This window comes from Rattus norvegicus, chromosome 11, assembly GCF_021556685.1.
Source record: "Rattus norvegicus strain SHRSP/BbbUtx chromosome 11, alternate assembly SHRSP_T2T, whole genome shotgun sequence".
In the NCBI taxonomy this organism is placed as follows: Eukaryota; Metazoa; Chordata; class Mammalia; order Rodentia; family Muridae; genus Rattus; species Rattus norvegicus.
In genome coordinates, this window is record NC_141544.1 from 19702587 (window position 1) to 19713755 (window position 11169).

Here is an 11169-nt window from a genome sequence, read left to right on the forward strand (position 1 = left end):
GGGATAGGGAGATGAAGAGAATGGGCGTGGCACAAGCCTTTGAAACCTCAAATACAACCTCCAGTGTCACACTTCTAAAGCAAGGCCATGCCTCCTAAATGTTTTAAATACTACTTCCTTGCGATTAAGCATGCAAATATATGAGCCTATGACAACGTTCTCAGCCTATGGATCATAACCTCTTTGTCAAACGTCTATCTCCAAAAACATTTACATAAGAGTAACAAGATTAAAGTCATGAAGTAGCAATGAAAATGATTTTATGCTTGGGGTTCAGCATAACATGAGGAACTGCACTGTCTTACAGGGACTATTCTTATTTAAACCACCATACATAATTTGTCAGGATCAAATGTGATTATACAAACTTAGGTGACATATGTCCATTATTGCACATAGTCTGTTGAGGAAATCAAAAGATACAATAATAATGTGCATGTATACACTAGCATTTTGATATTGTATACAAAATACAGAAATAAGAAATATAAACATTATCACTTACCATTCATGCTACATAATTATATGCACTATGAATCAGATGACTGCACAGGTTTGTTTACTACAATGTCAACACTAACATGAACAAAACACCAATGTGATGTCATTGAGTATTATGTCACTTGTCCACAGCATTATTTCAGGCCAGTATACCAAAGTCACCCAATGCATGCTTTCTACATTATTTTATTCCACTATTAATCACTTAAGAATACAGTATTTTTCCTTACCTTCTGCTTTACACTGACTATTGTATATATAATTTATCAGTCTAATTACTTCTTCTTGAGGCTTAATTGCCAATTTAAATTTACACAAAATAGGAAATTAATGGATGATTAAAATATAATGTAACCCATAAAACATTCCCATGCTTTCATTGGCTCTTAAGTTTTTATTGATTTATTTATTTATAGTATCAGCAGTTGTCCATTTATTCTGTAATCATTAATAAATTTAGTCTAATAATATGTAGATTTTGCAGGTGCCAGTTTGGTATTCACAGAATATATCACTAAACCTCTCTGAGTCTTAATTATCTCTACAGCTAAGGAAGAATAACATGTTCTACTAATGGGGTTGCTTTGTGTGTGCTTCAATTGAGAAAGGATGTGGGTACATTTGAGAACTTTAACTACTGGTATTATTTGGTTACTATTTCTATGTTCTATTTTAATTTTGGAGATAACACTTTTGATTATGCAGAAAAAGTTTCTTTGTAACATTTTCTTAAAATGGAAGAGTCTACAATGCGTAAAGAATATTGGTATGAAATTCTGAGACAAAGAACTTTTTAAGCTTTTTATTATCACCAACAATTATGTTCTATGAAACTAAACTTATACCTCAGGCTTTAAGTGTTAATCATCTATGCACATTGCAGTAATACAGAAGGCAACTAAATACAAGATAGATAGTAATATATAACATTTGTAAAAGTCAAAAGCCAGTCACTTTGTTTAATGGTGATGGTATTAAAATGAAGACTTTTTTACCTAAATATTATGCATTCCGGCTCTGCTGGAAATATGACATTTAAAGTTTCAAATTGATTTTTGTTATCTTAACCTTTAGTTTCTTTTTATTTTGTGACATGAGGTCACAGAATCAGATACTCACTACTTATAATATATGTGTATTACAGAATTATGAATAAAGAACTGGAAAACAAAACCATTCGAGAACATATGTCTAAAAATACAAGATTCCATAAATTTTTCACTTAAGTGGATGCTATATACAAGCTAATGTATATCATATACCATTATATTTGTTAAAATATCATTTACAATGCAAAGATACTTTATAAAAACAACCCACAGGTTAGTGATGAGGGTTAAAAACCTTAGTACATTCATTCCTTTTGTCTTAAGTCAATAAATAATCGATTACAAGAGAATTCTAAACTACTTGCCATCAGAAGATATTATGGAGAGCATCATGGATTGATGGCATTTAGCACTGACAATGCAGATAGTAGACATTTAAAATATTTTAGGCAGAAATCCACTGAACTCTTTAATCTTGAAATTAAAAATAGGCTATTTTAGCTTATATTCCAGTTAATTTTGTCTTGAATAAAGGGTGCGGTTTAATGGCAATGTACACGATGTGCTTTGTGGTGTATGATAAGACTGATTTTTCTTTATAATCTCATTTGTGACTACACAAAATAAGTTCTTCATTATTTAATACACATTTATGCCCTCATTATTCACAATTAAACATCTATTTTATGATGTATCTGGGCTTCTTTTTAATTCGATCACCTATTTTTAATTTATTAATTTATAAAGGTTGTTTCCCAAGTGAGACTTTACTGTGCTTAGTTCCTCATTCGTCCATTCTCTCACACGCCATTCCCTTTCTATCTTCCATCGTATAATTCCAGAAAGAAATCTCCTTCAGTTCTGAAAGGCAGTAATAATTAAATAGTTCTAACATAAACATCATGTCACATTTTTAGAGGGAAAGTAATAAGCCCTAATTTTTTATTTTCTTCATTTAAAGGTTGCAAATTATGGAGGCTGGAGAGATGGCCTGATGGCTAATAGAGTCTATGGCTCCTGTGCATGGCTAAGCTTCATTTCCTAGCACCCATGTGGTGGTTTACAAGCACTTGAAACTCTAAAAATCAACAAATCTGATACCCTATTCTAACCCCTTGGGTAGCAACATGCATGTTGTACATATACATGTATGCAGGCAAAACATTCATAAACCTAAAAACAATTTTAAATCTACAAAGCAGAAAAGCAAAAAAGGCAAAGAAATACCTGTAAACACAAAGGACAGCAGGAAGACAGACAGAAGACATGGAGCAACGGGAAAGTTTCCTTAAGTGCTTTTAAGTTCCTTGTTTTACTCATTCCCTACCTCATTGTTATTTTTTTTATTAAGATTCATTTATTTTATTTATATGAGTACAGTGGAGCTGTCTTCACACATACCAGAAGATGGCATTGGACCCCAAAACAGATGGTTGTGAGCCACCATGTCGTTTCTGAGCATTGAACTCAGGATCTCTGGAAGAGGATTCACTGCTCTCTTAACCACTGAGCCATCTCTCCATCCCCTATTTCTTTCTTTACTTTAAAAGCCATTTATTTTATTCACGAGTGCTCTATGTGCATGTATACTTGTATTCCAGAAGAGGACATCAGAACTCATTTTAGATGGTTGTAAGCTACCATGTGGTTGCTGAGAACTGAATTCAGGACTTCTAATTGGTAATTAGAGTAATTAGTGATTTTAACCACCTATCCATCTCTCCAGCCTTCAGTGTTCTTCTTAAATGAACCAAATGCTACAATACTCAGACTCTAGCTTAATTGTCTACCATTTAAAAGGCCTCAGTTTTCAAGTACCTTATAAAATTACAAAGAATATTAAGGTCTCAAACGGTTTAAACTTGATCAAACATGTCTAATTCTTTAGGATCCACTTATTCCTTTGTAATTCCTATGGTTGTGAAAGAAATGTTACTGTGTCAAACAAAGGATTTGTACTGAAGCACCCACTTGTAAACAATGTATCATGTGTGTGTGTGTTTTTTTTTTTTAGGATGAAGATAGTTTAGATGAACTTAGGTGATATGAAGTAGAACAATGGGGCAGGTGAGTTTAAAGAGGAGGATTGTATTGCTTTACTTTGTCTTAGTGAAAACAGAACCCAAAGCAGGTGAGTGTGCTTTAGAAGACACTATCAAGAAATAAACCCACCTGTCTTTTGGAGCCTCTGGAACAATAAAAACACAAGGTCTGCTTTTTTTTTTCATCTTTATTAACTTGGGTATTTCTTATTTACATTTCGATTCTGCTTTTTAAGGCAATGTGTCTATGGCACTACTTTAAAGTTGTTGAGACAAAGTTTATTGACTATTTTTTGGCTATTTACACACCAACGTGTGAATATTAGTTTACAATATCTTACATTTATTTTGTATGTGTATCCTCACATATGTTATTGCATGCATGTAGAGTTCAGAGTGTAACTTTCTGGAGTCAGTGCTCTGCTTCTTCACTGGGGTCTTGAGTTTGACATTTGTCGATTCTTACTTGGAAACAAATGCTTTGTCCTGCTCAGCCATCTCACAGGCCCACATGAGACACTTAACAGAGGATTAAACAAAGATTTTCACTTCATCCTTTTCCTTCCATAAATCAGGTACTTACGAGCATTAATAAAATTTAGACTTCCTGAAAATCTGTTACCTCTTTTCACATAGCTCTTTTATCTGGGAAGCTAGTCAAGATTTCAGATATCTAAGTTTTGTGTCTGTGTGGGGGGGGGGTGTTGGTTGGGGTAGGTGTGCCTGGGTGGGATACAGTGTCATTCTTTGTATCATAATTATCGTAATAGCCATCTCCATATTTACTATTAATTAGAACCTACTACTTGGGGTTTTTGTTTTCTTTTTTAGCTTTAAAGCTAAAATAATAGTGCAAAGATTTGTTTCATTTTTAAGGAAAAGTTACTTACTTTATAGTTACCTTTATTTACTACTACTAGAATGTAATAGGTAAATATCTTTTGAAAATCTTCCCTAAATCTCATTCCCTATTGTGTGTATGTGTATTGTCTAACTCATTTGAAGTCTTTGATACATTTCAATAGAAACATAATTAAAATGACAATTTTGAGAAAGTTTTGGCACAGATGAATTTATTGGTTTGAGAACCGTCTTCATGGAAAAACATTTAGAAAATTTCATGTTGAAGATGTATGCGAAGGGAGGTCTGTAACATGCATAGATAGATAGATAGATAGATAGATAGATAGATAGATAGATAGATAGATGATAGATAGAGAGAGAGATAGATAGATGATAGATAGATAGATGATAGATAGATAGATAGATAGATAGATATATGATAGAGAGATAGAGAGATAGATAGATAGATAGATAGATAGATGATAGATAGATAGATGATAGATAGATAGATAGATGATAGATAGATAGAGAGAGAGAGAGAGAGAGAGAGAGATTTAGAAAGATTATTTTGTGTGAGTGACATGCTATGACTCTTCTTTGTGATAAATATATGGGGAGGTTTTAACATGAGAATTGTCCCTCTTTCAATTCTCTCTTGAGAGAGAGAGAGAGAGAGAGAGAGAGAGAGAGAGAGAGAGAGAGAGAGAATTAACTTTTACATTGTTAATTTCATTCTGGTCTACAGCCAACTCACTGTTGATTTTTCCTCTCTTTGTGTGTGCTCACAAAATTGTGTTTGTATTCTTCTTTTATCCACTTAGGGAGTCTGAATATTAATTGTTTAAATTAGCTTTTTTTGTTTATTGAAGCAAACTAAGTAAAAATAATTGTTGCAACACTCTGGAACATCTAAACTAAATCAAATGCATTATTATTCTGCATTTTTGGTTGATAAAAAGTCATCAGTTTAAAATAAATGAAAATCTCTCCTAACAATTAGAAAATTAAAAATGAACTCTGATTCTATTGAAAATGCTTCTAAACATGACCTAAACGCTACTACATATATTACTATTAGTTACATTAATAAAATGCACTACGATAGTTTACATTTATTTCTTTTCTATATTCTCATATATGTCATGGAATGCATGTGGAGGTTAGAGTACAACTTTCTGGAGTCAGTTCTCTGCTTCATCATTTGGGGTCTTGAGTTTGACACTTGTTGATTCTTACTTGGAAATGAATGCTTTGTTCTGCTCAGCCATCTCACCTGCCCACAAGAGACATTTAAAGAATGATTAAACAAAGATTTTTTTATGACTCTATATGTTCATTAGCTTTTGAACATTTCACATAACTGTTTTATTCATGTTCAAATTTCCTCCCATAACTCTTCCCTCATTCATGCCTCTCATTCCATATCCTCTAAACTTTGCATTTCTTTTCCTCTTCACCAAGGAATTTGTGTTACTCAAATTGTGTTGGGTTTCCACTGGAGTGTAGTTGACTTATCAGCAGATCCCCTATTTAAAAAAAGAAACAAACAAATAAAAAATCCTGATCCTTCCTCTCCCAGAAACTGATGCTTGCTAGGGTCAGGAACTTCTTCTTCTTCTTTTTTTTTTTTTTTTTTTTACCATCTTCATTAACTTGGGTATTTCTTATTTACATTTCAAATGTTATTCCCTTTGGTCAGGAAATTCTTGCCTAATTCCCATTCATCCTTATTAGGATTCAGCCTTGTATGGGTTTAGTCATCATGCAAACTCTCACACTACTATGTGTTCATGTTCATATGTGTAAGTGCTCTACTGTGTCTTGAGTACACTGTTTTACTGTAGTGATTAATAGCCTCTCTAACTTACATGTTTTAATTACACTCTTCCACAGTGATCTCTGAAACTTTGAATGTCAGGGTGAGATATATATTCCATGTAGAAATCAAAGAAAAGAGAAACTTGGACACCAAAGCAGCCTCAAAACCTTTGACTTATAAAATCTTGACTACAAGGTGTATTGGAGCAATGTTGGCACCTAACTTCTGGGAGTGTCCAATGTTTAAGTTTTGTTTAAATTGTAATCTACATGACCAGAGCAAACCCATTCCTCACACTTTATAAATGACGATGAATAAGAGAGTGGCTAGCCTAGAGATATAAATCTCTAGAGATATATCTCTAGCCTAGAGATAAAATCAAACGGGACTGAAAGAAAAAGAATTGATTCCTAATGATAATGTACTACATGCTATAGATTTGTGTCTCCTGAGTTTTCATTAGAGATGCTTCTTGGAGCAGCAGATGGCAGTGAGTGCAAAGACCCATAGCCAGATACTTTGCTAAGCAAGTCAAATTAGAGGTCTCCATCTGCTGCATCCCAAAGGAGATCTCAGAACCCAGAAGAAGGAGAAGAACAACTCTAGGAGTCAGAAGAATGGACGATACCAGGAGAACATGGCCTACTGAATCAACTAATGAGGGTTCACATGGACTCCCAGAGCCTGAAGTGGCAAGCACTGGCCGCATGGGTTCCCTTCAGGTCTTCTGCATATATGCCATGGCTGTCAGCTTGGTGTCTTTGTGGGACTCCTAACAGTGGAAGTGGGTGCTTCTCTCATGTTTTTGCCTGCTCTTGAGTCTTTTCCCCATATTTGGTTGCCTTGTCAAGACTTAATCTGGGCCTTTTTCCTGAAAGACCCCAGCTTAGCAGCAGTAACGCCATTTTGCAAGGCTGTACTTAAGATGACTGGTTCAGGGAAAGGTTAGAACACTGAGTACACAGCGGCTGCCAAACAGGATGTGTTTGGTTGAAGGCCTGGCAACAGGACGACTTCGGTTGAGCACCTGACAATGAAAAAAAAAGCCCCGGGAGAGGTCCCACACCCTGGTGGGGGGCCGAGTCAGTCGTTATGTTCCAAGAAGGTAGCTAGGAAACTTGCCCCCGGGCTGAACCCTTGGGGGGCCGAGTCAGCCGTTATGTTTCAGGAAGGTAGCTAGGAAACTTGCCCCCGGGCTAAACCCTTGCCATATTAGAATCCACCAATTATATCCCTGTAACCATGCATCTGCTTCTGTATGCTTGCTTCTGCTCCCCAAAATCCTATAAAAGCCCATCCTTGGTTCTGTGGGGCGCGCCAGTCCCCCGAGTGACTGAAGCGCCCGCAGGTGCCTGTGCCTGTGTATCCCGACAATAAACCAAATCCTCTTGCTGATTGCATCCTGTGGTGTCTCGGTCTGGTCTTTGGAGTTGGAGGGTCTCCATCCCGAGGGAAAGTTCTCCCTGAGAGCTTTTCATTTGGTGCATTGGCCGGGAAAGGAGATCCTCCACCCAGGGACCACCGACCACCCACTGGGAGGTAAGCCGGCCGGCGTCTGTCCGTCTGTCTGATTCTGTCTCGTTCTGCCTTATTCTGTCTGTTCTGTGAGCGCTCAGCCAGGTTCTGTGAGCGCTCAGCCAGGTCTGTTCTGTGAGCGCTCAGCCAGGTTGTTTGGAATTTGGGCGGGACGAAGAAGGAGCTGACGAGCTCGGACTTCTCGCCCCGCAGCCCTGGAAGACGTTCCAAGGGTGTTAGGGGCCCGACTTTTCGGGGCCCAATCTGGGAGAGGAGAAAGATCCGGACTAACGGCACCTCTGTCTGTATTTTTGGCTTTCAGAGGGCCCCGGACCTTTGCCACCTCCATCTGACTTTTTGCTTTCAGTTTGGTACCAAAGCCGTGCAGCACGCCTGTCTGTTGTTTGTTTGACTGTTGGTGTTGTTTGTTTTCTCTGTGTTCTAATCTTCCTTAGAACTAACATGGGACAGTCCCTAACAATGCCCCTAAGTCTCACTCTTGATCATTGGGAAGACGTCCACGACCGGACACACAACCAGTCCGTCGAGGTTAAAAAAAAAAAAAAAAAAAAGGAAAATGACAGACTCTCTGCACATCCGAGTGGCCCACTTTCGGAGCGGGATGGCCAGTGAATGGCACATTTAATAAGATCATTATTTTACAGGTTAAAGATCGGGTCGTCCACGGACATCCTGACCAGGTTTCTTATATTATCACTTGAGAGAGTCTCGCCTTAAACCCCCCCCCCTGGGCGGAACCCTTCGTGGACCCGAATTGGCCTCCCGTCAACCCCCAGCCTGTCCCCTCGGCCCCGCCCGGTCTGCCGGCCACGTCTTCCTCTCTCTACCTTTGTAAAATCAGAGCCTTCTAAGAAACCTGTCCTCCCGGCAGACCCAAACTCCCCTCTCATAGATCTTCTCTCTGACAGGCCCAGCTAAAACGGAGGAGGCAGAGCCGCCGGCCAGATCAGTTGCCGGGCCACAGTCTGATAAGGGTTTCTCCCCTGTCACAGGGAGATTGCACAATAAGCGCGAGGTGATGCCAGATTCAACCTCCCAGGCTTTCCCACTTAGACAGGGAACCGGTGGCCAGACCCAATACTGGCCGTTTTCAGCAGCTGACATTTACAATTGGAAACAACACAACCCTTCTTTCTCCAAAGATCCGGTGGCACTCACCGACCTAATAGAATCTGTTTTACTTACCCACCAGCCTACTTGGGATGACTGCCAACAGCTCTTACAGGCCCTCTTAACCTCAGAAAAAACAAAGAGTGTTCCTAGAGGCCAGAAAGCATGTTCTGGGAGATGATGGGCGTCCCACCCAGCTGCCTAAAAAAAATTGATGCTACATTCCCACTTAAGAGACCAAACTGGGATTTTAATACAGCTGAAGGTAAGGGACACATACGCCTTTATCGCCAGTTGCTTCTAGCGGGTCTCCGAGGGGCTATACGACGCCCTACTAATTTGGCTCAGGTAAAACAGGTATTACAGGAAGAAGGGGAAACTCCCTCCGCCTTTCTAGAGAGACTTAAGGAGGCCTACCGTATGTACACTCCCTATGACCCAGATGACCCAGGACAAATGACGAGTGTCTCTATGTCCTTCATCTGGCAGGCTGCTCCAGATATCAGGACTAAGTTACAGAGGTTAAAAATTTGCAGGGCTATACATTACAGGATTTACTTAAAGAAGCTGAAAAGATTTTTAATAAGAGAGAGATAAAAAAAAAAAACCAAAGAATTGAGTCGAATCTTGGCCGCCGTAGTTCAGGGCCAAGAAAGGAAGGGAGATAGGGGGGGAGCTCGAAAGGGGCTGAAGCTGGATAAAGATCAATGTGCCTATTACAAAGAAAAAGGACACTGGGCCAGAGAGTGCCCCAAGAAGCCTGGCGGACCCCGAAAGCCTCGACCACGAACCTCCCTCTTGGCTCTAGATAAAGATTAGGGAGGTCAGGGCCAGGAGGCCCCCCCCCCGAGCCCAGGGTAACGCTTAAAGTTGGGGGGCAGCCGGTTACTTTCCTGGTAGACACAGGAGCCCAGCATTCAGTCCTCACCCAAGCTTCAGGACAACTCAGCGACCGGACGGCCTGGGTACAAAGAGCTACTGGTGAGAAACAATACCGATGGACTACAGACCGCCAGGTTCAGCTGGCTACTGGTAAGGTGACCCATTCCTTCTTACATGTTCCGGACTGCCCGTACCCTCTGCTGGGCCGTGACCTTCTCACCAAACTAAAAGCACAAATTCATTTTGAGGAAGGAGGGGCCCAAATAACTGGCCCCCACGGAACTCCCCTTCAAGTCCTAACCCTACAACTAGAGGATAAATATAGACTATATGAACCGGGACAGGACAAGCCACAATCCCTAGAAATAGACACTTGGGTCACGAATTTTCCACTGGCTTGGGCAGAGACTGGTGAGATGGGGTTGGCGCTCCAACAGCCCCCCTTAATTATACAGTTAAAGGCCACTACAACTCCAGTCTCCATAAAACAATACCCCCTGTCACATAAAGCTTATCAAGGTATAAGGCTTCACATTACGAGGCTTCTAGATCAAGACATCCTAGTCCCCTGCCGGTCACCTTGGAATACGCCTCTTCTGCCTGTTAAGAAACCCGGCACTGGAGATTATAGGCCAGTACAAGACTTGAGAAAGGTCAACAAGAAGATAGAAGATATTCATCTGACTGTTCCAAACCCTTACAATTTGCTCCTGACTTTAGGGTTCAACATCCCACCCTCATACTCCTGCAAACCTTTTGAACTGTTCATCGATGAGAAACAGGGGTATGCTAAAGGGGTCCTAACACAAAGGTTGGGACTCTGAAAACGCCCTGTGGCCTACCTGTCTAAGAAATTGGACCCTGTGGCCTCCGGCTGGCCACCGTGCCTAAAGATGGTGGCTGCTATTGCTGTCCTGATCAAGGATGCTGGAAAATTGACTTTGGGACAGCCACTCACCATCCTAGCACCCCACACAGTGGAGGCCTTGGTAAAGCAGCCCCCAGACCGCTGGCTCTCTAATTCTCGCACCAAGCCTTGTTACTGGATGCAGAACGGGTTCAGTTTGGGCCCGTAGTCGCCCTCAATCCTGCCACCTTGCTTCCTCTACCAGAGGAGGCAGAACAGCATGACATGGTACACGGATGACAACAGCTTCTTGGCAGAGGGAGAGCGAAAGGCTGGAGCTGCGGTCACTACGGAGGACAAAGTGATTTGGGCGAAAGCCCTGCCTGCTGGTACCTCCGCACAACGGGCTGAACTCATCGCCTTGACTCAGGTGCTCAAGATGACAAAAGGTAAGAGGCTAAATATATATACAGACAGCCGTTATGCCTTTGCCACGGTACACATCCACGGGGAGATCTACCGGAGGCGGGGGCTGCTCAC

General features: G+C 40.4%; 1 protein-coding gene across 1 annotated transcript; it reads left to right on the forward strand.

The window, feature by feature from the left end:
- The first annotated feature begins 9065 nt into the window (after positions 1-9065).
- Positions 9066-10908, forward strand: LOC148002467 (uncharacterized). The gene is made up of 2 exons (XM_087577183.1): positions 9066-9421; positions 9715-10908. The coding sequence occupies exons 1-2, from the start codon at positions 9066-9068 to the stop codon at positions 10604-10606; spliced, it is 1248 nt and encodes a 415-aa protein (XP_087433309.1). The 3' UTR covers positions 10607-10908.
- Positions 10909-11169: the final 261 nt, after the last annotated feature.